The sequence below is a fragment of the Chanodichthys erythropterus genome, chromosome 18 (assembly GCF_024489055.1).
Source record: "Chanodichthys erythropterus isolate Z2021 chromosome 18, ASM2448905v1, whole genome shotgun sequence".
NCBI lineage: Eukaryota > Metazoa > Chordata > Actinopteri > Cypriniformes > Xenocyprididae > Chanodichthys > Chanodichthys erythropterus.
Window position 1 is genome coordinate 2435773 of NC_090238.1, and position 24584 is coordinate 2460356.

The following is a 24584-nucleotide window of genomic DNA, read 5'->3' on the forward strand; positions in this document are numbered from 1 at the left end:
CAGTGAAAAGAGGAAATTAGTAAAAATGATAAACATTATGTATAACTTTTTTTATTACTATTTGTATTTTATTTCGTGTACTAATAATCCCATTAACAATAAAAACTGTAAAACAGTACACAATATGCATGGTTCACAATTCTATTGCGCATTTATTGTTATAAATCCAGATTGAATTAAAATGAAAAAAAAAAAAGAGTGACAAATAAATGGTACATTCCGTCCTCGCTCACCTCTCTCTGACTCGTGATGGTACGTTCCGCACTCTTTCCGGCTTGTGGCGGCGCTGTTTCCGGTGCTGTGCTGTGAGAGCTGCTGCAGTGCGCGCGGTCCACACCGAAGACATGTTATCCCATTCCCGCTGTCTCACCCGGAGCCTCGGGCGCTCGATCACCGCCCTGCGGCAGGTACGTGTGTCTTTCACCCGTATGTGTCTCGCAGAATGACCGAATGACGGTTAACTGAGCGCGATGACCGTTATGATGACGGCAGCGGTAGGCCGCGCGCAGGCCCAAGGGCAGCAGGACACTCGCGCACAAACACACCGCAGAAGAACAAACACCTTCACATCACATTAATGACACTCACACGGGCTCTTAATGCGTTATGTGGTGCGTTCATCAAACTTTAAATCAATACTGTAGATCACAGGTCATTTGAGAATCGTCTGCTGTCAAAGTTCCCATGTGATCAAGCTGTCACCTCCCTTATGATAGCGCGACACGCGCAAAACCTGTTAATGTTCATGTTTGTTATGATAATGTATTTGTGTTGTCTCTGCTGTTTCTGGGCATCTGTTTTTCTCTTCTTTTGTCGTCATCTTCTGAAGTGACTGCACAAATGCCACATTAATTGTTGATATCTGCCATAATTCGGTCATATGTATCTGCAATATAGCACCCCTTCCCAAATGAACAGAAGTAGTCAATTCATTGTGTGTCAGTTTTTAAGGTCATTTTTAATTTTAGTAATATTTGAGGAAACCTGTTAAAGGATTAGTCCACTTTTAAATAAACTTTTCCTGATAATTTACTCACCTCCATGTCATTCAAGATGTTCATGTCTGTCTTTCATCAGTCGAAAAGAAATGTTTTTGATGAAAACATTCCAGGATTTTTCTCCATATTGTGGACTTCAATGGGGACCAAATTGTTGAAGGTCAAAATGTCAGTTTCATTGCAGCTTCAAAGAGCTCTACATGATCCCAGATGAGGAATAAGAGTCTTATCTAGAGAAACAATTGGTCGTTTTCTGAAAAAAATACAACTGTATATACTTTATACACACAAAATATCGCCTTGAACGTACTTCCGGTTTCTGCATTCTTCAAAACGCTTGTTGAATGTCCTACGCCTTCCCTATTCTACTTAAGGAAAAAAGCGAAACTGGCGCCGCGTTCGTTCTAAACTGGCAATGCCAGTTTAGTTTATTCCGTAAGTATATAAAGCATATACAGTTGAATTGTTTTTTTAGAAAATGAACGATGGTTTCTCTAGATAAGACTCTTATTCCTCGTCTGGGATCATGTAGAGCTCTTTGAAGCTGCACTGAAACTGACATTTGGACCTTCAACCCGTTGAACCCCAGTGAAGTCCACTATATGGAGAAAAATCCTGGAATGTTTTCCTCAACCTTCATTTCTTTTCCACGGAAGAAAGACATGAACATCTTGGTGAGTAAATTATTAGGAAAATTTAATTCTGAAGTGAACTAATCCTTTAAATAAGTGTTTAATTTCAGATTGTGCAAACATCTTATTTGCAGTAATTATGTATCAATATTTATCAGTCCTTTAAAGTAGGCATGGAGCTAAAGTAGCATTTATCTTCTCTATTGTGCCGTATATATGAGTGAAACGCTTCTGGAACAAGAACAAATGTAGGGCGGGGTTTGATTTTGTCTGTGGAGAATTGATTGGATGGTTGTGGTTTGCTATTGGTGGATCTCATGTGAGTGACAGGTTGCCCCGCCCTTGTCATCAGAGAAGAGAAGATGCAAGAGGGAGGAGAAAATATTCTGATTCAAGATTACGAGGAACATGAATAATGATGAGCGCCGATAAATCATTTAATATAAATTAGGGATGTCCCGATCACGTTTTTTTGCCCTCGAGTCCGAGTCATTTGATTTTGAGTATCTGCCGATACAGAGTCCCGATCCGATACTTGATAGCCTACATAAAAAAGAATAAAGAAGAGCGAAAAAAAAACAGATCCAGGAACAGTGCTTTTCAGGTTTTTCAGGTATTCGGTTTTCAAATAGTAATCAAATATAAAATATCACTGCATATTATCTTTACTGTATAAAATAAATAAAGATTAATCATTATTGAAGTTACAAAAACTATTCAGTCAAGAGCAGTGAGTGATTTCTTTGTTGTTTGTTGTTTGATTTAACATTAAATACAGGCAGCAGGAATAGTTGATGTCCCTTTAAGACATGCACGATCCAGTACATATAGCCTACTGTTCCACATGCGCTGTCTTTCTCGACTAATATACGTTCACATAAGACATAACCGACTATGTTTGCTAGGATACTAGCTAGGACGGGCATGTTGACATAATTTTTGTATGAATGTGGCCGCCGAAGCGCAAGGCGTGAAAGAGAACTCAGTATTTGCGCGCTGACTGGAATAAGCGTGTGCGCGCTTCGGATGAGCGCACACAAATCTTCTCACAGCGCGTGCGAGTTCTCTTTCGCGTCTTGTTCTTTAAGGTTTAAATCAGCAAGGCTTAAACGAGTTAGTTTAAATACAGACAGCAACGTGTATCAACACCCGGGTGATTACGGCGTAAATGACTGGACATGAGAGCAGACGGCACTCGCAGTTAACAGTTTACAAAGAGTGACTGTTTTGTCCACGCTTTCTGATTATCGTTGTTGTAACGTTTTGCGCATCCATCGACTGAAACATACATTATCTGAACTCTGTCTGTTTTCCACGTTGCTATTTTAAACAAACCATATTAACACTCTGAGGTCTGACGGTATCGCCGGCGATACCACCGTGGTTTTTTTCTTATCAGTGTGAAAGAGACTCAAAATACTCCGTCAATGTTGCACATACAATTAAGAGTTATACACCATTTTAATCTGTGGAATATCTTCTTTCATTTGTGTACACTCAGAGTAAAAACAGAATTTTGTGCTTTTTGTAAAATAAAGAAAACTAACATGATGCGTGATTTCTCCTCTCCCTCTGAACGAACTCCAATCTGATAGTTCTCAGAAAATGAACTGTAACTTAGTGAATACTAATGACAAAAAAATTACACTTATGTCTAAAAAAACGTTAAGATGTCAGGTTTTAAATCATGTAAGTCAAATCGAAAACAAACCTTCTTTGTTTATGTAATCTGTATGAAAAGAGAGCCATGTCAGAAATCCGTGATTCAGCTCATTATCTGCTAATGCGGCCACGCCCACGGAGCCAGCGCTATTCAGACGCTAATTCAGTCAATACATGCATTTATTATCTCAATCGTGTATTTATTGTCTTGAAAAGTGTTTATCTGGATGTAAAAGTCATGGTTAGCGATCTCTAGAAGACATGCAGTTACTTCCTGTTTACTTGTCTTCTACAGATGAAGTTTAGATGAGTTTTTGTTTCTTTAGCGCCCTCCTGCTGCTGTATGTATTGGAAACTCCATTCATGGAATAGCCTCTTCTTCTTTTAGATGAATTTGTGGACTAAAATGCACAGAGCGCCCTCCGACTTCAAGGATGAATTGAAAACACCAGCGCTCATAGTAATGACAGTGAATATTAAATAAAAATAACTCCTCTGTATAGAAAATTGACATAAGCATATGAGAATCCAATATTTCTCCAAATGTGCATGCTTTTAAACTAAAAGCCTATATTCAGACTCTTTGCATCACAGAAATACATTATATTTTAAAGTATAATATAAAACCATTACTTTATATTGTAATAATATTTTTCTGTATGTTTCATATATCATAATGAGCTTGAGACATCACAGAAGGTTTTTTTTCACAGCCTACCTGACTGAAATGCCTCATTAATATGCAAGTCATTTCAGCTCATTACTATCCAATTCTTTTGTCTTCTCAGGTGAGAATGGCCCATTTTCAGTGGTGATTCACGCCTCCTCGCATACTGTGTTTCTTGGCAAAAAGTGTCTTACAAAAACTAAATCAATATATTGTTTTATATGAAGGAGTAGGCAGCATAATTTTTACATAATTTTGAAGCAAAAACTCTAGTCTACAACCTCCAATACCCTAAAGTCTTATGAACACAGATTTATTATACTTTTTTTGGCCTTATTTCAGTGACTTAAGTTTTTTGTTTTTTCAACAACCACGCATAAATGTTATTCCTTCAAAAACACAAACATGTACATACATGTTCCTCACATATTATTGTAGCCTAGTTTGTGCTGAATACAGTGTAATGACACTTTTTCCATTAATATGTTTATGAACAACTGAAAAAAGCACAAATGTCAGGGCATGTCAAAAGTTCTCCAGGCCCCAAATCAGCCTCAGACTCCAGAGGGTTAACCAATAGATGCGTCGTCATTCGAGATGGACCGCGGTGCAAGTGCGGTCCGTAAGTGGAGAACCGTTGCACCCCTAATACATATATATCCGAGTCCTGATCGGGAGGTAATGTCCGATTCCGATCGAGTCTGAAACCACATGATCGGGCCCGATTTCCGATCATGTGATCGGATCTGGACATCCCTAATATAAATACTGCAATATTCCATAAAAGATGGAAAAATTGATTTCATGGTGACTTGAAAGACTGGAAAATCCCAAAATTTGTCGGTAATTTACCAAAATTCTAAGAGCATTGATAATTTATTCATCTGCTTCATTTTGTAGATGTCAAAGTCCTTCCAGCCGCAGCATTGGTCGTTCTCACTATGACCCTGTGACATAGATGGATCACATGACTCACATGTGTGCCTGACTGTCACTCCAGCCTTTGCTGTTTAATGGCCTGTCAGACGCAGTGATGTATCGGCGCTCGTGTTTGTGGCCTGAAGTTTTTCCATAACTTGTTTTGTTCGTTTGCTCTGGCACAAAGTGTGATCAGATTAGTAGATTGTCATGTCATCATCAACATGTTAAGCTCCTCCCTTTTTATGAGTTATTTATATATTAGACTTTCCACCAAATCTTTAATCAAATGATGATAAAATGAGTAATTTACAATGTTCTTAATCAAAAACAGTCATTCGAACATGGCGTGTTATCCACACACACACTACAAAAGACTCTATCAGGGGTGGGACGGTCCAGATTTCTCACGGTTTGGTTTGTATCTCGGTTTTAGTGTCACGGTTTCGGTACAGTTCGTTCAGCAAAAAATAGGACAATTGTCAAATAAAATAAAGAGAATTAAAACAAGTAATTAACTACAAGCACAAATGAATACATGAGAGCTAAGATAAATGATGCTTTACAGGTTTTTCAGGTATCTAACCACTTTCAGGTACAGAAAGTGAATAAAGTAATCAAATAAAAAATAACATTGCATATAAACTTCTTTGAATAGTTAAATAAAGATAAAACATTATTGAAGTTACGAAAGCATGATTTCTTCATCTTTTGTCGTACGATTAACATTAAAACAGAGAGCAGGAATATTAGACCGCTGTCCCTTTAAGACATAATTCAGAGATCCAGTTCACTGATACACATGCGCTGTCTGACTCGTTTTTCTCAAGACATAACCTACTATGTTTGTTAGGATACTCGCTAAGATGGGCATGTTGACATAATTTTTGTGTGAATTTGTCTAGTACCTGTACTTCAGTATCAAGTTGGTACTGAAATTTTGAAAATGTGACACTATCGCATTTCTGTAATACCGAGAATCCGGGTATATTCGGTACCCGCTGATAGGACTGTGGCAGTATTTACGTGAATATGACACGAGTGAAGAACAAAGCTTTGTTTACAAAAGAAATAATAGCTAGGTTAGCAATTAAATGTGACATCGCAGCCATGGAAACATTTGGATCCGTGCTGAATTAATGAGAGAGATACGTGAGTCCATACATTTAAGCTTTGTCGGGTTTGTATTCTGTTTTGCGAATCACGATCTGGTCTCCTGATTATCAGAGAAGATAAAACTTGATCTTCAGACCTTTTACAACAAGTGTCAGTTGCTTGTTGTAACATCAGGAGATAACATGAAGATATTATTAAAGAGAAATGGTCTCTTTCCTGCTCGTGTCCCACATCCCTCTCAAAGCGCAGAGTGGCTATATGAAGCATCTTTGTGGAAATAAAAACTATTTTTTTTAAATATTTAACCTTCTTATGATTATTTAGGTCACCATTATTTACTGATATTTATTTAATAGTTTTACAGGCTGTAGTGTCATTTCACTGAAGGAATAGCTAAAATAAACATGCACGTCTGTTTCAAAATGGATGTTTGAGCATTTGTTTATTTTTGTATTTATTTCATTGAGGTATATATATATACACACACACACACACAAGCTGAAATATTAAATATGATGGTAATAATACATATGAATATGTTTTTAAAATAGTCTATATAAAATAATAAAATAGTTCCAACAGATTTTGCTGTGGTACCGAAATTGGTACAGAGAACCATAAACATTTTTTGGTATTGGTACCGACTACTGGAATTTTGGTACCGTGACAACACTACTTGAAACAGAATTTGCACGAGAGTATTTGTGCGCTGTGATGCGGCTTCGGATGAGTACACACACATCTCCTCACAGCGTGTGCGAGTTCTTTCGCGTCAAGGTTTAAATGAGTTTATTTTAAACACAGATAGCGATGTGAGATGTTCAGATCTCATTCGTTTTAGAGCATTTGGCATGTCATTGAACATTTCTTTACGACGATTGACTGTTTTGTCCATGTTCTTTTGATCATCGCTGTTGTAACGTATTGGGAAACTAGAATGCGTATCCTTCGACTGAAACATACATTAGCCGAATTCGTCTGTCTGTTTTGAACGTTGTTTTCAACAAACCCTATTATGGATGCGTCGTCAGATTTGGGATGAACCGCAGTGCAAGCGCGTGCCATGGGTGGAGAACTGAATGGTTCGATTTTTACATTGAACCGTCCCACTACTGGATTTGGACTGTGAGCCCAGTAATGACAATAAATGCCAAGAAATAGTTTGTAATATTAACTTGTCCTTTTTATTTATGAAATAAAAATGGCGCTGGAAAGCGTCTGTAATATTAACGTGGGTTCTAAAGCGCTTGCTCAATCATAAACCTTCATTGCAGTGATATTCTTTTGAGCTCTTTTGTATTCTCTCATTTCTCTTTCTGCAGTTTTTCTTCAAATCTCTCTCTTGCTCGTTCTGTCTCCTCAACCGCCATACGCCCCTAATGCTGATTGGTTAGACGTTTGTTGTTGGTGTCAGCCTGACTAACTTCCAAACAGTGTTTTTGAAAAACTACTTACCGCACCTTTCATCGGGCGTGTCATGTGGTTGGATCATGTTCGCCATTTTAAGTGGGTTGATCAGATTCTGACTGACTTACACATCTGATTGGCCATTGCGTTCACACACTCAACAGATATGTCTGTGATTGGCTACAAAAGTGCGACACTGCAAAAACACAGTGTGAATAGAAACATTTGATGCTTACACGAACACTCATGTGAGCGTTTTAAAGCAGAAGACTATCAGCAGGTACCAGTATTGCAGAACACCAGGTGTCGTCACATTAAATGATCAAATAAATCTTTGGCACGACAAAGATGAATTTTGACATCCGCCAAAATATTTTCCCATGCACAAGACTGAGGTTGGTTATGACAGGCGCTCCACTGCACAACAAGCCAGATGTTATGTTGTTTGTCAAAGTCTGGCTAGACGAGATTATCTTGTTCTTTGTTGAACGTTGTCCCTGCTGTTTGATTTGCATAGTTCGGTGCTGTTAGTGCTCATTGATGGATTGGTGTCGTCTTGTTCTTCTAGGGAAACGGTGTTCTCGCGAGACGAGCTACGTCAGGTGAGTTCTGACCCACTCTATCTTATGATTGTTGGTGATATTTCCTCTGTATTGCATGACATGGGTGGTGTTTTTGTAAAGGTACAGGTTTTAACAGTCTTGTATCTTTCTTTTTCTGACAGTGCAAACAAACATGATTAGATGTTCCTGTGTCTCCTTTTTCCTTCAGGTATATCATCAGCTAGTCAGTGCATCAGCTTCAAGAACAGCCCGTAAGTATAAGGCATTTCACTGATCCCAGAGGATTTATTTGGGAAGGCAGATCCGTGGTCACCGTGTGACCCACAGATACCAAATAAAAGATCTCACTGGATTGTGCTGTTGGTTTTCAGGAGGTGTGAGACCCGGTCAAGCGTCTATCAAATCAGATACTTCAAAACCACAGCCGCTCACAGTACGTATCAGCTCATGCGCTGGTTCTTTAAAGTAAGGTTAAAGTTGCTAAAACGTGTTGCTCAGCATCATTAGCTATGTTTCCATCCACCTATTTTTATGCACATTTTGGGATATCACATGAAAAATGCTTGATGGGAACGCATAAAAATGTACATGCTTAATTCAGGCAGATAATTTTTTTATCCGATAAGTCAAAGTCTGTCATCAAAATGATTTGGTTTAATTCCCTCAAGAAGCGTCACACACGATTGTGAATGCAAGAGAACATGACAGCGCCAATCGATTTTGTTCTCTTGAACACATGGGATGGAAATGGTGGTCTATTTCCAAATGATTTATGCAAAATTCCAATTTTGTACTTAAGTTAAATTCACAACTTTGGATGGAAACTTAGCTAATGTACATTTTGCCTTGGTTTTTGGTCATGATGAACTGTTTCCATTGCCTTCAGAGTTTTGTGTTTATGTCATACAATGTCAACACACATTCTTTCACTCATTTATGGCCACGTGTCTGTTGAAGGTCAAGGTCATCTGACACACTAAAGTCTCCATTTCTGAGGTCGGTTACACTTTATTTTAAGGCGTCCTTGTTACAGTGTATTATTAGAGTCAAGAAAAACCTGGAAAAGTCTTGCAATTTTAAAATGGCAATTTCCAGGCCTGGAAAAGATTTGTAAATGCAAAACATTTTGGAAAAGTCATGGAAATTTGTTTCACAAATATCTGTACATTGAAATATGTTTAACATGAATTTATGTAACCGTCTTTTCTGGTGTGCCGGCGTTTATCAAATACATGTTTATTTTGTGTTAAACCGCATTGCTTGTTGTCATTAATTTTAGTTAAAATATGCTGTGGTAAATATGAACATGGATTTTATTATACATAGATGTTTCATGGAATGGTAGGTCATGAATATTGCCTCAAAAGTCATGGAAATTTATTAAAATGGTATGAACCCTCAATTATACATTTAAGTACTGAGTAATATTAATTAACAACATATACTTACTTAGGGCTGCACGATATATCGCATGAGATTGTCACGCGCAATTCATCAATAAAGCCGGTTCCCTGATTACCGCTAAATCGCCATCACCTGCTTTCAAATGGAGCGGCATTTAATAGACAGAGCCGTAGTTCAATGAAAAGCCACGCAATATCGCGTTCATATCGCAGATGAATCGCCTTCGATAATGAACGCGATATTGCGTGGCTTTTCAGTGATCTACGGCTCTGTCTATTAAATGCCGCTCCATTTGAAAGCAGGTGATGGAGATTTAACGGTAATCAGGGAACCGGCTTTACTGACGAAATGCGCGTGACAATCTCATGCGATATATCGTGCAGCCCTATACTTACTATAGGGATAGGGTTTGGTTTAGGGTTAGTTGCATTTAATTATGCATAATTTGCTGTATGTAACAAGGACACTAAAATAAAGTGTTACCCTGAGCTCATAAGTGATTTTGATTGCCCTGTCACTGTTGATAATATTGCTGAAATAACTGAATCTGCTGCTTATTTCAAGTTCAGAATTAGATCAGTTTTTTTTTTAATAAAGAATAAAAAATGCCTTGTTTGAACATTTTCAAAAAGTTGAAAATACTACAAACCTTCAGAAAAAGTAACATTTGAGTCAACTCAACATTTAAAGTGCATATGAATAGATGCAGCCTTTCTATTTCTCATCAGCCGTGAGATCAAAAATGGTTTTGAAATATTTAGCATTATTACACGTCTCTGGAATATTTGATTCTAATTCATCAATCTCAGCATTCAGTGGCCTGATGTTTATTTTCTAGTTTGTCTTGGCTGAAAACTGCGTGCTAGGAACTGTTGTCTTACAAAAACGTTGAGCTAATGAAAGATTTAACGTTAATTAAATCAATATTTTGTGTAAAGTAATAAGCAGAGTAATATACAGGCACAGTGTTGCCGTGGACGCTGATAAATATTTCATATGTGAGGAATCATGTTGCATATATGATGCTAGAATACAAAACATGATGCCTGGCCAAACCTGAAATGTTGGTTTCATTTAGTGATGTTTATTTGCTCTTAATTATTCACCTTACCTGTGATAAACTCTGCTCAATCAAGGCTGCTGCAGACGCACTTACTCGCAGCTGAAGTGTTTGTGTCCACTGCTCTTTTTTTAGTCTAGTTACCTGGTGAAACAAATCAATTTTGTTTTAAATCACACAACCACTTTTAGGCAGGCTTGTCTTTCTGTACAGTCATGTCTTCAGTGGTGTGAACAGTATGGATATATCTCTAGTGGTTAACACATTTTTACATGCCACGCCACATGACATGTCTGGTGTGATTGCAGGGAATGAAGTTATTACAGTAAAAACCCCAGCGTTTGCCGAGTCTGTCACAGAGGGAGACGTCAGGTGGGAGAAAGGTAAGATGTGTTGATCATATGTGCATTACAGACGGTTCACCTTGATTGGACCTTGTTCACCTTGTTTTGTGTCTCTTTTAGCTGTTGGAGACACAGTCTCTGAGGACGAGGTCGTCTGTGAAATTGAGACTGATAAGGTAAGAAGCGTTGATGAAACTCCATTAAAACAATGGGCTGCAACTAATAACTCTTTTAATAATTGATTAATCTTATTTTTCATGCCATTGCAATCAAACAGTGTGCACAATTGAAATCTGCATGCTAAAAATTATTATACAAAAAAGGCAATATAATATAAACTGATTTTGAAAAACTACTCAGTCTGAATACTGCAGAACGGTTGCAAACCACAAACTAAGAAGTGGTTTTGCTCTGAACACAGTGAAATGTATTTTTCAGTACTACAGTTACATTTCATATGCAGACATCAGTTTTTGCTTTGTTTTTTTGCTTACATTTAAATTTTCAAATCAGTTTTAAACCTAAATTTGATGTTTAGCAATAAATGTTTTGATTTAAATGTTTTAATTGAGGTTATGACTAATCAAGGATAATAATCAGAATTTTTCCCACTAATTGTTTATTAGCATTTTTAATTAGTTGTTGTAGGGCTAGATAAATCCTTAAACTATGTGCAAACTCAACAGAAATAATATACCATGTGCAAAATGTAAATTGTTTTCCTGTTATACATCAGGCTGTGTAAGTGTCAAGTCAGATTTATTTCTATAGCGCTTTATACAATACAGATTGTTTCAGCTTTACAGGGATAAACGGGAAAGTAATAATTAATGATGCAGAAAGAATTAAATTCTGCTCTGAAGCAGCTCTAAAAAAGACAATGGTGTCCTTATTCAGCTGAAGTCAGTAGTTTTATTCAGTTTGTGTGAGTGCAGTGTTGGAGTAAAGTGTGTGTTGTGCCCGTCCTGTAGACGTCGGTGCAGGTTCCCTCTCCAGCCGCAGGAGTCATCGAGGAGCTGCTGGTTCCTGATGGCGGGAAAGTGGAAGGAGGCACTCCTCTGTTCAGACTCAAGAAAGGAGGTCAGCCACATTTCTTTTTGCTAATAGCAAAAATGGTCTTGTCACAGGCTGTAATCATTGCCTGCCATGTTCATTTTGTCATGATAATAACCCACATAACTTGTTATATTATAGTTGTATATTACAGCCATATGGACATTACTTTGACTCATGCATTTCTAATAGTAATATTGAAACATGCATTTTCTGTATATATTGAAATAAAATGAATTAAACTTCTTCTAAAACTTTACTTCTAGACATGTAAACTAACTTTTGAAATCTTTATTAGGGCAAAGTATATATATATGTGTAACCACACTTAAAATTTCCATCTTCATAATAACCACAATCAGAAATAAAGTATCAGGTCTTTCTGTCCTAGGAAGTGGTTATTATTGTAAGTGAGTGATGCTCTGCTGCAGTGGTTTCAGCTCTGACTCAATGAAATGTTTCAGCTGGAGCTGCTAAGACAGCGGCTGCACCTCCTCCTGCAGCAGAGACGCCTGCGGCCGCTGCTGCACCACCTCCCCCTGCTGCTCCTGCTCCTGCTGCTGCGGGTCCCATCCCCTCCACCATGCCCCCTGTACCCCCTGTGCCAGCCCAGCCCATCCAGTCCAAACCAGGTTAGTCCCCTTTAGCAGGAGTGTTACTCTGTTAACATGATCAAACCTCACCATAGATTTAAAATGTCATTTCTTTTGTTCTATGGTGCGTATTGTTTTTATTGTGACATTAACTTTGGTTGGTAAATCTAGCACCAATACTCAAGGTCCGTACGGCTCCTTAAAAAATCTCAAATTAAGTTTTATCAAATTTAAGGCCTTTAATGGTATAAGAAAAGTCTTAATTATTTCAAGAGGTCTTAAAATTGGTGACAGAAAAACAGGAATCGCGATATGGCTTAATGTGATTGATTATTAAACTTCAGAAGGCGATAATTTAATCCTGAGCATTGCATGTTTAGAAGTAAAAATGAAAAAAAAAAAAAAAAAAGCAGTTCACAGTCAGTGATTGCTGCACATTATGCCAAACAATGTTTTATTGATCTATTGTTGATGAATTGACATTGTTTACCTTATGGTGTTTATATCATTCCTTCAAACTAGTCACAGATGCTTTGTATACAGGGTTTACCAGGGTAACCGCTATATTTCTGTTGTTCTGTAATCACCATTTTGCCCTGTACAGATGTTTAAATCATCGTTTACAGTTGTTTAATGGTTTAGGATGTTACCATAGACATTGCTCTACCTCATCCATATGGTATTCATTTTATTTGTACAGGTCTTAAAAAGCCTTAAATGTTATTTTAAAAACCCTGCAGATAGCCTGCTTTTGTTAGTAAACATTGCAGACTAAACCATCCTAAAACTCTCTTCTCTTGTGTCTGTTGACAGTTTCAGCCATCAAACCCACTGCTGCTGCTCCTGCTGCTGTTGACACTGGAGTCAAAGCCGCCCGCTCAGAGCACAGGGTAAGACATCCATTAACACAGCAAACCTGCTGTCTGATGAACTCACAGTGCAGCTTATATACTGTATGTCGCCAAGTTTACTATAGAACTACTACTATAGAATGTATTTTTCATACCCCAGTTTGAAAGGCCTTGCTGCGTATGACCCTACTGTGCTCATTCTGTTAGGATCTTTCTTGGGACTAATTACTTTAAAGAAGACTGACTAATTTAGGACTAGTTAGACTGTGTCACAGCATTTCTTCAGTCACTTGTGCAGCTGTTGTGTTTTAGCATGATCATGTTAGACCATAAAATGTCAATGCTTTTAGTTTCGCCTGTGTCTGTGATGTGGCTCAAATTATACCTTGACATTTTTCATCTGTGACGATATTCAGTAAGTAGTCTGTATTTGATTTTGAATGACTTAAGGTAATTTTTCTCTTTTCTTTTTCTTTTCTTGTCTTTTCTCAAAAATAAAAAAGTAGAGCCTGTTGAATTGCTGCCTTTTGATTGAAAATGTTTAATGCAAGGGTACAAATAGTGAAAATAACCAATGCATCTTTTTCATCAAATGAAATGCTCTATTTATGTGTAACAGTGTTAAATGCCATTTGGAGATTTCCATGAACATTTTTTCAGGCCAAATTGTTGAAACAGTTCACAAGAAATAATTTCCGAAATAAACACGATCATCATTTTTATTGCTGAGGTTTAAATCAGAGTTGCTGTTATAAAAACTTTGTCTTTGCTTATTAAAAAAAAACAAAAAACTAATAGCCAAAGAAAAAGGTGCATTAAAAACATTGTTATATTAACATATGAATGTTATCAAAAATGAAACATACTGAAAATGGCATGAATTCAGCTTGAAAATGCTTAGCCCTTCTGTGGTTTTGTTGCAGGTGAAGATGAACCGCATGAGACTGCGAATCGCTCAGCGGCTGAAGGAAGCGCAGAACACCTGTGCCATGTTGACAACCTTCAATGAAGTTGATATGAGGTTTGTTCCTGTGACTTCAGCCTACATATCTTGTTTGCTTGTCTGAAAGTTTAAAATAACTTTTGAAAAGCTTGAAGTTTGAAGATTTTACTTGGACAATAAAATGTTATTAACATGTTCTAGCACATTGCTAACATGTTTTAGCAAGTTGTTAGAATATTTAAACACCTTGTTTTAGCAAGTTACTAACATGTTTTAACATGATTTACCATGTTGCACGCATGTTTCTATCATGAATTATCACATTGTTAACATGGGCCAACATGTTCCCCACATTTTAACTTATCATGATTTAACAGTGTTTCTACCATGATTTAACGCATTGATAACATGTTTCTGTATGTTGTTAAATTGATAGATAGATATATGGTGGATGTAGGTTAAATACTCAGCAAGTTTAAAAGTTTTGGGATTTTTCATAGATTTGTTCATCCTTTTACGCATACTGAAAGTCCGATCAGTTAGAAAAGATACAGCAACCCGAGTCAGAACAGTCTGAAGGTCTGTTTGGTTCTAGCTTGAAAACTCTTGGAGGAGATGCTGTTTAAAATGTAGTCTCAGAAGAAGCAGCAGCATATATAGAATTGCATTATTTGAAAGTGTATGCGCACACTTTATATTTGTGTACAAAACTGATTTCAAGCATTCAGTGAAGTGTGTCCAGACTTGTGCCTGCCAGTGTTCAGAACAGACCACTGACACATAGGAAAGTCTGTCGATGGCCTGTGAAAATTTTGCTTATTGCCCAAACCTGATTAGAAGCTCCGCAATGCCCGTCCAAATGGTTATAGATTGGAATCTGGCCTACAGGAAGAGATTTCTGAAACCGAATCGCCACTTAAAGCACGGAATGTAAATATTTGGTCCTAATGTTTGTCAAAACAAAGATAAGAAGGGTAAAATGGGCTTTATTAATTTACAAGGAAACGTTAATGTCCACAGCCTCCCTCGCTAACCCCTGAAGATGACACTTTGAGGATTTCTCCCCAGCGCAAATGGCCGTATTGCCTTTCAGCTGCTCAGGGTTCGTGTTCTGCCGCTAATCTCGTTGGCATTGATGGGATGGAGGAAGACTCTGCCGGTCTGGAGTCGAAGGAGCATGCTCGTCTGCGGCCTGTGAGCATCTGCCCCGGACGTCCCCTGAGACGGGCCTTCGGAGGGAGCGTGCGAGACGCCCGGAACGTTATGGGTTATTATGACAAGCCAATAAGATTTGAAGGCTTTGGAAAGTGAAGATTTTTATCGCGTCTTCTCTCCTTTCTCTGAGAGCGCGTGTCTTGGGACAGTCCTAATTCCGTTAGCGGAGAAACCGGAGAGGCTAAACGGTGTTAGAGACAGGAAAATGGAGAATTACAGTCTCGTCCCTTTTCACTCAAAACCTGGGCAGACTGTTGTCCACAACATCCTTGATTGGGTTTTTAGTAAGGAAAGTTAACCTTAAATGCCACAGACCACACAAACGGAGGATTTTGGTTGTTGCAGATCATTGCTGAAGAGTTATTAGTGGGATTATTTGCATTGGATTGTGCTTTTACATTTCAAGGAATTTTAAATCAAAATTAGGGGTGCTCATTTTTGTGGGTATGCATGTCGTCAAATATTCCAATTATATTCTGTAATGTCGGGCATTGCCGTTTTAGCTGTTGATGAAAATGTGATGAGAAAAATAACACATGCATTAGATCATTAAAAAAGTATCATCAGTGTTTTTGAAAAAGAAACATCTGTTTCAAATATTCCAATCATAATTTGAATAAATTATTGTTTGATCTGCGTGAGCTAAAGCTGAAGAGTGAATGAACACCGATAAACTGAAGTGCCTATGAGATGCCATAGTGTATCCAAAATCACAGCCAATCAGAAGAGTGTGTGGGCGGAGTCTCTCTGCAAACACAATGCACTCGCAAACAAATCAATCCAAAATCACAGCCAATCAGAAGAGCTTGTGGGCGGAGTCTCTCTGTAAGCGCACTGCACTCGCAACCAGATCAATCCAAAATCACAGCCAATCAGAAGAGCTTGTGGGCGGAGTCTCTCTGTAAACGCACTGCACTCGCAACCAGATCAATCCAAAATCACAGCCAATCAGAAGAGCTTGTGGGCGGAGTCTCTCTGTAAACACACTGCACTCGCAACCAGATCAATCCAAAATCACAGCCAATCAGAAGAGCTTGTGGGCGGAGTCTCTCTGTAAGCGCACTGCACTCGCAACCAAATCAATCCAAAATCACAGCCAATCAGAACAGCTTGTGGGTGGAGTCTCTCTGTAAACGCACTGCACTCGCAACCAGATCAATCCAAAATCACAGCCAATCAGAAGAGCTTGTGGGCGGAGTCTCTCTGTAAACGCACTGCACTCGCAACCAAATCAATCCAAAATCACAGCCAATCAGAACAGCTTGTGGGCGGAGTCTCTCTGTAAGCGCACTGCACTCGCAACCAAATCGATCCAAATTTACAGCCAATCAGAAGAGTGTGTGGGCAGAGTCTGCGATGTCACAGAAATAGAAACTGTTTCTAAAATAGCATTGTTGCAGCTGTTTTGGACAAATACTCTGATTAACATGAAAAAGACAGCTTTGATCATGTGTCTCAGCGTTGCGTCTGGTTAAGACACGGTGAAATATTAACTTCTATCTACAGAAAATTACACAGGCTGTGAATGTGCTCTTTATTTTCCTCAATTTCATTATCAAAGTGTTAGTCTTAATGCTAACCAATCAGATCATCAAGATACCATCCAAAATGCCGCCATAACCAGAAAAAGAAATAAAAATATTTAATTTTCAATCATCGTTTTCGTGCTTTATACTCATGCCTAACCCTAATCAAAATCCTGTTACTTGTACACTGTTTGTGTTTCAAACCTATTTGACTTTTTTCCTGTGGACCACAAAAGGGTTTTTATTCTTCATGCAGTTCTTCCCATACAGTGAGTGAAGTCACATGTATTTCTATAGCGCTTTATACAGTACACATGGTTTCAAAGCAGCTTCACATTAATAAACAGGAAAATTACCACTGTTATGTTCTAAAATTCACCTTAAAATTCAGTCTGTTTCTCACACAAACCTATCATATGACTTCAGAAGACCCGGGAAACGATTCACATGGGTATGTTTTATGATAGTTTGACAGTGTAAATCATTCTGCTGAACTTCTGCTTCAGTATTTCATGGTTGAAAGTCATACGGGTTTGGAATGACATGAGGTTGAGCAACTATTCCTTGTAAATGGTCATTTGCAGATGTCTTACATGTTTCCTTGTTCCTCCATGACAGCAACATTACAGAGATGAGGAAACAATACAAAGATGCTTTCCTGAAGAAACACGGTATCAAACTGGGCTTCATGTCTGCGTTTGTGAAAGCTGCTGCCTACGCTTTGACAGACCAGCCTGCCGTTAACGCTGGTACGTGTCTACACACACACACACACACACAAACACACACACACACTTTTGAGCCTTGCTAGTTCAGCATCTGACCACTTCAGATTAAGCCACTGCTAAGCGTGTGTGGTTATGTGGTTGTCTGTTCGAGTCTAAAGAACATTTTTACAGATTACCTTTCAGTCGCCCCCTCCTCTCTTTCCTTCCAAACCTCATTGGCTTGGCCTACATAGACAGCCTCGTTTAACACGGTTTCATCAGGCCAGTGTGTGTCTATATTTGCCCAGAGTCACACCATTTCATGTTCTTCATTGGATACTTACATGTACCTGCTGGTGAGGCTGTCGTATCTGACCGAATGCTGAAACAGACACCTGTAGGGTTGTCACGATCTGGGTTATTATTGTTCACTAAAACTAAAACTATGAACTTCTGTTACTTGAAAGAAACTTTAACTGAAATAAAATGTATATAAATGTGGCATTTAGTTTAACTTGATGTACTAAAATAACTAAGACTAAAATACATATTAAAAAATAATAAATATATTATAGACTAATAAACTAATAAAAATTAAACTCAAACACACAAGAAAAATATAAAAATAAACACAAATTCCAAATATTCATTAAAACTGAAATAAAATATTAAAAAAAATTGTTTAACTTGAAATACTAAAATAAGTAAAACTGAAATAAAAACATTTTAAAAAACAAAATCTAATAAAAATACAAAAACACACAACAAAATTACTAACAATTAAAAGGAATTCAAAATATTAATACAAAAAAAATATAAAAAACTTATTTCAGCAGTTATCAAGGCAACATTTCTCATTTGCATTTAGATTAACTTGATTTACTAAGAAAAAAACTAAAATAAAAATGTATTTAAAAATTACAAAAACTCACAACATTTCTAACAACAAAATGATTTGAAATAAAATATAACAAAACATTAAACTAAAACTGAAATAAAAACATTTAAAAACAAAACAAAACTAATTCAAAATATTAATAAAATAAAATATAAAAAAACTTGTCAGCAGTTACCAAGTTAACATTTCTCATTTGCATTTAGATTAACTAAATTTAGATTAATTTAGATTAGATTTACTAAAAAAAATGAAATTAAAAAATGTATTTTAAAAACAAAATTACTAACAATTAAAATGATTCAAAAATGATTTAAAAACTGAAATAAAATAAAATAAAATAAAATAACACACATAGTTCATTTTAGTATATTTTTGTACACTCGATGTGCTAAAATAACTAAAGCTGAAATAAAACGTATTTAAAAATGACAAAAAAACACAACAAAATTACTAAAAATGAAAATGAAAACCAAAAATATAAAAATAACAGCTAATACACACACTAATATGCTTGAGGATTTAAAAAGGCAATTATTCAAATAAGTGTGAAATTTATTATAAATAATAAACTAGTGACATTTATTCAAAGGAAAATAATTAATCGAGTAAACGTTAAAGAACAGGTCAAATATACTGCATACTGAAAGCTGTTAATGGGTATTTTTATCTGTGCAGTCATTGATGACACAACCAAAGAGATCGTGTATCGGGAATATGTGGATATCAGTGTGGCCGTCGCAACACCAAAGGTAATTCCTACAGATTTATTCCTCTTATAAAGCCTCCGAAAGCGTGAATCTCATGAGACCCACCGTTCAGAAGTTTAGGCTCAGTATTTTTTTTCTTATGCTCTTTATTCTTAATCTTATGGCAGTAGAGTGATTGTTGCTGTGTTACTGTGCAGCTGATCTTCAGCGTCTCTGTTTCTCATCGCTGTCTCTGTCTCGTCTCACAGGGTCTCGTGGTTCCAGTGATCAGAGGCGTGGAGGGAATGAACTTCGCCGACATTGAGAAAACCATCAACGAGCTGGGAGAAAAGGTGAGACAGATGGATGCGTCTGATTTGTGCTGCTGTCTGAAGACATGGTTATTTAGCTGCAAATGGAGCAACTAACCAGAAATCTTTATTTAGGTAAATATGTTACATGACCTAAAAAAACAGCGGTGGTGTCACTGGTAGAGCTGATGTCAAGTGATGGGAAAAATCAAACCATGTAATTTCTGAAAAATACTGCGGTTTATTCCTCTAATGACTCGGTCCGGTTTAAAGAGTGTTCATCAGAGCACCTTTTACTTTCATGCTTTTAGCAGATGTTTTTATCCACAGCGACTTACAAAAGAGGAACAAAAGCAAAGTGTCGACAATATTCAGAATATATATAATGCCAGGTTTATTAGACAACTAGATGAGGGAGAAATGCAAAGAAAAAAAAAACTTATTAAAAGTGTCAGATTGAATGTTTCTGGGGGATTTCTGACTTATTTTTTTCTGGATTTCCCACAGGCTCGTAAGAATGAACTTGCTGTGGAGGACATGGACGGTGGCACGTTCACCATCAGTAACGGAGGGGTGTTCGGCTCCATGTTTGGGACACCGATCATCAACCCGCCACAGTCTGCCATTCTGGGCATGCATGGCATCTTTGACCGGCCCGTGGCCATTGCTGGGAAGGTTAGATGTGAACATTTTGTGTCTTAGAGCAGTTGTGTTTGTGAAGCAAAAACTCCATTTTCTTCATAGAGGAATTTAATTTTAACAACTTAAAAACTGTTAAAGACCTACTAAGAGTTCAGAGGATGTTAATCGAATGTTGAAGCCATCCATTCACATTATTTCAATTAGTACAATGTAACAGTGGAATTTGGGCTGAAAAATTACAATTTCCATGATGCTGTACAGAAAATTCCACCAATCAGAGAATTGCACCAGACTTTAGCTCCGCCCACTCCCATTGAGCACCACAAAGAATTGAGTCTCGCTGCACTCTAAAAAATAATGTGTTGGCTCTACAAAAAAAAAATTAACATCAGTTTTTTCAAGTTTTGACAACTTTGAGTGAATTTATGTTCAATCAACAAGCTACATTGAGTTAGAGGAACTTAATTTGCAGCATAGCATAAACACAAATTAAGTTGACCATTAAAAAAAAATTAAGTCGCTCCAACTACCAGATTTGTAGGCCTGGAACCAATTAGTCTTATCTATTTCAGTTCAAATCCACAGCTATCACAGCACATGCTTGCATAACTTATTTAACATGTATATTTCATGAACATATAAGATATTACTTGTCACTGGCATTAGCATTAGCGCAGTCATTGATTATAGAGTCAATGTAGTGTTTGCCTTCATTTATCTACTCTTCAGCACAATGGTAAAAATTACAGAAACTCTTTTAAATGTCAAACATAACAGCATTAAACACTAACAGGTCTTTACCTTCACGAAAAACAAATTAACACTTAATTTCAACATTTATTCTCCTTATCCAGTCCTATACAAAGCATGCTGGGAACTAGAAATCCACTGCCAAATTTCTGAAGTTATCAAGACTAATTTTTTTAAAAAGCCATTTAATGCAGAAATTTGCGCTTAAATTACAGACAATATTAAGTTGATGTAACGATCAACATTATGTCAGAAGAACTCAACAAATTAATGTTTGCAACTTGAAAGGTTTAATTAACCATAAATTAGAATTTTTAACTTGCAACCATGCATTTAAGTAAGCTGTGGTAACAGGTCCCCTGAGCTACTTATTAGGATGTGTGCTGTCTAAATACTTCAAATTGTTGAGAGTGCAATTTGCAATAACACAGAATAGACTTTACTTGTGTGAGGACATACTATTTAAAAAGCCAATTATGCATTTAAATAAGTGTGAGATTTGTTATAAATCAATAAACTAGTGACATTTATTCAAAGGAAGTCCACAATGTTTTCAATTAATGAATTGAGTAAACCGTAAAGATCATGTCAAATATATATTGAAAGCTGTTAACACAACACAACCAAAGAGCTTAGGGAAACTGATTTTTAATGATAAATTATAAAGTCAGCCCTACTGTGAGCTCTGAGGTTAATCAATTATTCAGTATATGCTTTTGTTGAAGCCATGTGTTCATCATTCAAACCTATTTTTAAAACTGCCATGTTAAAGGGTTAGTTTACCCAAAAAATGAAATTGTCATTAATTCCTCACCCTCATGTCGTTCCACACCCGTAAGACCTTCGTTTATCTTCAGAACACAAATTAAGATATTTTTGATTAAAATCTGAGATTTTTTTTTTTAATCTCCCATCGAAAGAAACGAAATTAACACATTTAAGGTCCAGAAAAGTAGTAAAAACATCACTAAAATAGTATTTTCATGACTTCATAACACTAAGGCTGAACCACTGGAGTCATGTTGACTTTGTGTGTGCAAAAACAAAACAAAAATAATGACTTTATTCTATAGTATTATTTCTATACAGCTGAAAAACAGTGTATGAGTCTGACGGGAGAGACGAAATTGTTATATAAAGTTATTTTTGTTTTGTTTTTTGTGCACACAAAGTATTCTCGTCTCTTCATAACATTAAGGTTGAACCACTGCAGTCACATGACTGCTTTAACAATGTCTTTAGTACCTTTCTGGACCTTGAATGTGGTAATTACATTGCTTTTGATGGAGGATTTAAAAAAAAAACTCTTGGATTTCATCAAAAATATCTTTGTTCTGAAGATGAATGAAGGTCTTTCGGGTGTGGAACGAGAAATTTCATTTTTGGGTGAACTAACCCTTTAACAGTGCAATTTGTGGAGAAAAACTACAGTACCCATGATGCTTTGCAGAAATTCCACCAATCAGTGTCACGGCATGCAAATCATGCCAGAAGAGCTCTTTAGCTCCGCCCACTTCCATGAAGCACCACAAATGACTGAATAGAGTTGATCCAGATGTGCTCTCAAAATACTTTTTAAATATGTGCATATTTTGCATTAAAATATATTGTTTCTATAGATATAATCTACTTTAAAAGAGTACGAATTGGATTATGCTGTTTGCAATGCTTCATGGGATTGTAGGTCTCTCCCTCACTAAAGCCGTTAAGTTCACAGTCTTTGTCTGTTTGTTCAATTTTCAAATACTTTTCTGCTTCAAATCAAAGATTGTGATGGTGTGATTCTCCTCGGTTCATGGATTAGGAAGCGTTAACAAAGACTTTATTTTGAAGTCCTTATGGGAAAAATGTATGGAAAAACCAACAGCGCAGAAAAAGTGCACTCGTGCTCTTCTTTGCTCATTCTCAGACGTTGTGTGTGTTTTCTGGCTTTGTTCAGGTGGAGATCAGGCCGATGATGTACGTGGCTCTGACGTACGACCACCGTTTGATTGACGGCAGAGAGGCGGTGACCTTCCTGAGGAAGATCAAATCTGTGGTGGAGGACCCTCGGGTGCTGCTGCTGGACATGTGAACGCACTCAAAAGAGCCGCAACTCGCACAGAACGGTCATCACCACCCGTCTGACACACTAGGGGAAGACGCGTCACTGTTAGAGTAATTGATGGCAGCAGGTGATTGGAGTGGATTCGCATTGATTAGCTTCATGTCGAGTTGTTTTACCATGTAAATGTCCGCTGGGTTTTCAGAATATTATGGAGTTTGTCGCCCTCGCAGGAAAGCCGTCGCGCTGTCCTGTCCTTCTATGTACAATTCAACACACAAACCATGACCTGTGCAATTATTTGTTTCTAAATGACGAATAAAATATTAGTAATATACAGTATGTCATATTTAATCTCTTCAGTGTAAAAAAAGCTTCGAACAGATAAGAACAGTTCATCAGAAACACTATGTTCCAGTGTGTCGCAGGTGTTTTGTTTTTTCACCCGCACAACTCCAGACGATCAGATTCTGTCTGCCCGTGTAAAGAACCAAAACTATGAGATTTTAAACAATAAAATGAATGAAATGCTCCAGCTTTGTCTTTTTGGCTTTATTATTCAGAAACAGAAGTGTGTCTGTGCACAGCTGAGGTCAGTCTGATCGCCTTCAGTGATGCCTGTAGCCTTAATACATCAGAATCCACCGTTTTAAAGAGCTTGAACATTTAAAGTGACATGATAAAACTGCAGTGCTTATAATAAACTGAGGGATATCATCCGCTGGTGTGGACACTAATGTAGTAATCGTTATACTTATTGTTCTTAGTGTGAACGGCCTTTAGTGACAATCACAGTACATATCAACATGAAGCATACATAAAATATTCTGTTCAAGTGGTAAGTTGCATTGTTCCATCTTAAGCTAAATAAGTCATTTTCTGGCAATCCGTGTTTTCACTGTTATATGGTAGGGGGCACTATTATGGCCCCTTTTACAAGATGTAAAATAAGTCTCTGATGTCCCCAGAGTGTGTATGTGAAGTTTTAGCTCAAATTACCTCGCAGATAATTTTTTATAGCATGTTAAAATTGCCAATTTTGGGGGGTGAGCAAAAACACGCCGTTTCAGTGTGTGTCCCTTTAAATCCAAATGAGCTGCTTCTCTCGGCCTAAGAGGGCGGAGCTTCAAGAGCTCGTTCTCACCTGTCAGGATTTAGTCAGGATGCACAATAATGACAGAAACTGAATATTTGCTGCATGGAGATAGAACAGGTATAGTTTAGTTCAATTACGGTTATAACTTATATTGTGGTCTTGTTTTTATCCACTAGATTAGTGCAAGCCAGTTTACCAATGAGTTTTATGACATTTATTATACTTCACACAAAAGATGAAGTGTCTGTTTTAATTTTTAATAGCTTAATAAAACACTGCAAGTGTGCATTAAAATACTATCCATAAACTCTCTCTCTTGCATTATCATCAACATACACAGCGAATTACACAGAAACACTCGTTACAACTAACAGTACACAAATATATAAAGACCTCATGCCTTTTCAGGTGGTGCTTAATAAACTGTTAAACTTTATATCTGTAAATTAACTCCGATGAACTGTAATAAAGTGCTCTCGCCTTCATTACTGCCGTATC

General features: G+C 37.2%; 1 protein-coding gene across 1 annotated transcript; it reads left to right on the forward strand.

Moving 5' to 3' along the window:
* The first annotated feature begins 262 nt into the window (after positions 1-262).
* On the forward strand, positions 263-23537 carry dlst (dihydrolipoamide S-succinyltransferase). Its single transcript, XM_067367074.1, has 15 exons — positions 263-407; positions 7969-8002; positions 8172-8214; positions 8335-8396; positions 10736-10810; positions 10892-10947; positions 11743-11851; positions 12289-12456; positions 13231-13307; positions 14192-14289; positions 17571-17701; positions 19233-19306; positions 19513-19596; positions 20062-20229; positions 22886-23537. The coding sequence occupies exons 1-15, from the start codon at positions 345-347 to the stop codon at positions 23018-23020; spliced, it is 1377 nt and encodes a 458-aa protein (XP_067223175.1). The 5' UTR covers positions 263-344; the 3' UTR covers positions 23021-23537.
* The last annotated feature ends 1047 nt before the right edge of the window (positions 23538-24584 follow it).

Coding starts and splice junctions, on each gene's coding strand:
- dlst (XM_067367074.1), top strand. CDS start 345: ATGTTATCCCATTCCCGCTGTCTCACCCGGAGCCTCGGGCGCTCGATC. Junction 408..7,968: donor CGATCACCGCCCTGCGGCAG/GTACGTGTGTCT, acceptor TTGTTCTTCTAG/GGAAACGGTGTTCTCGCGAG. Junction 10,948..11,742: donor GTGAAATTGAGACTGATAAG/GTAAGAAGCGTT, acceptor CCCGTCCTGTAG/ACGTCGGTGCAGGTTCCCTC.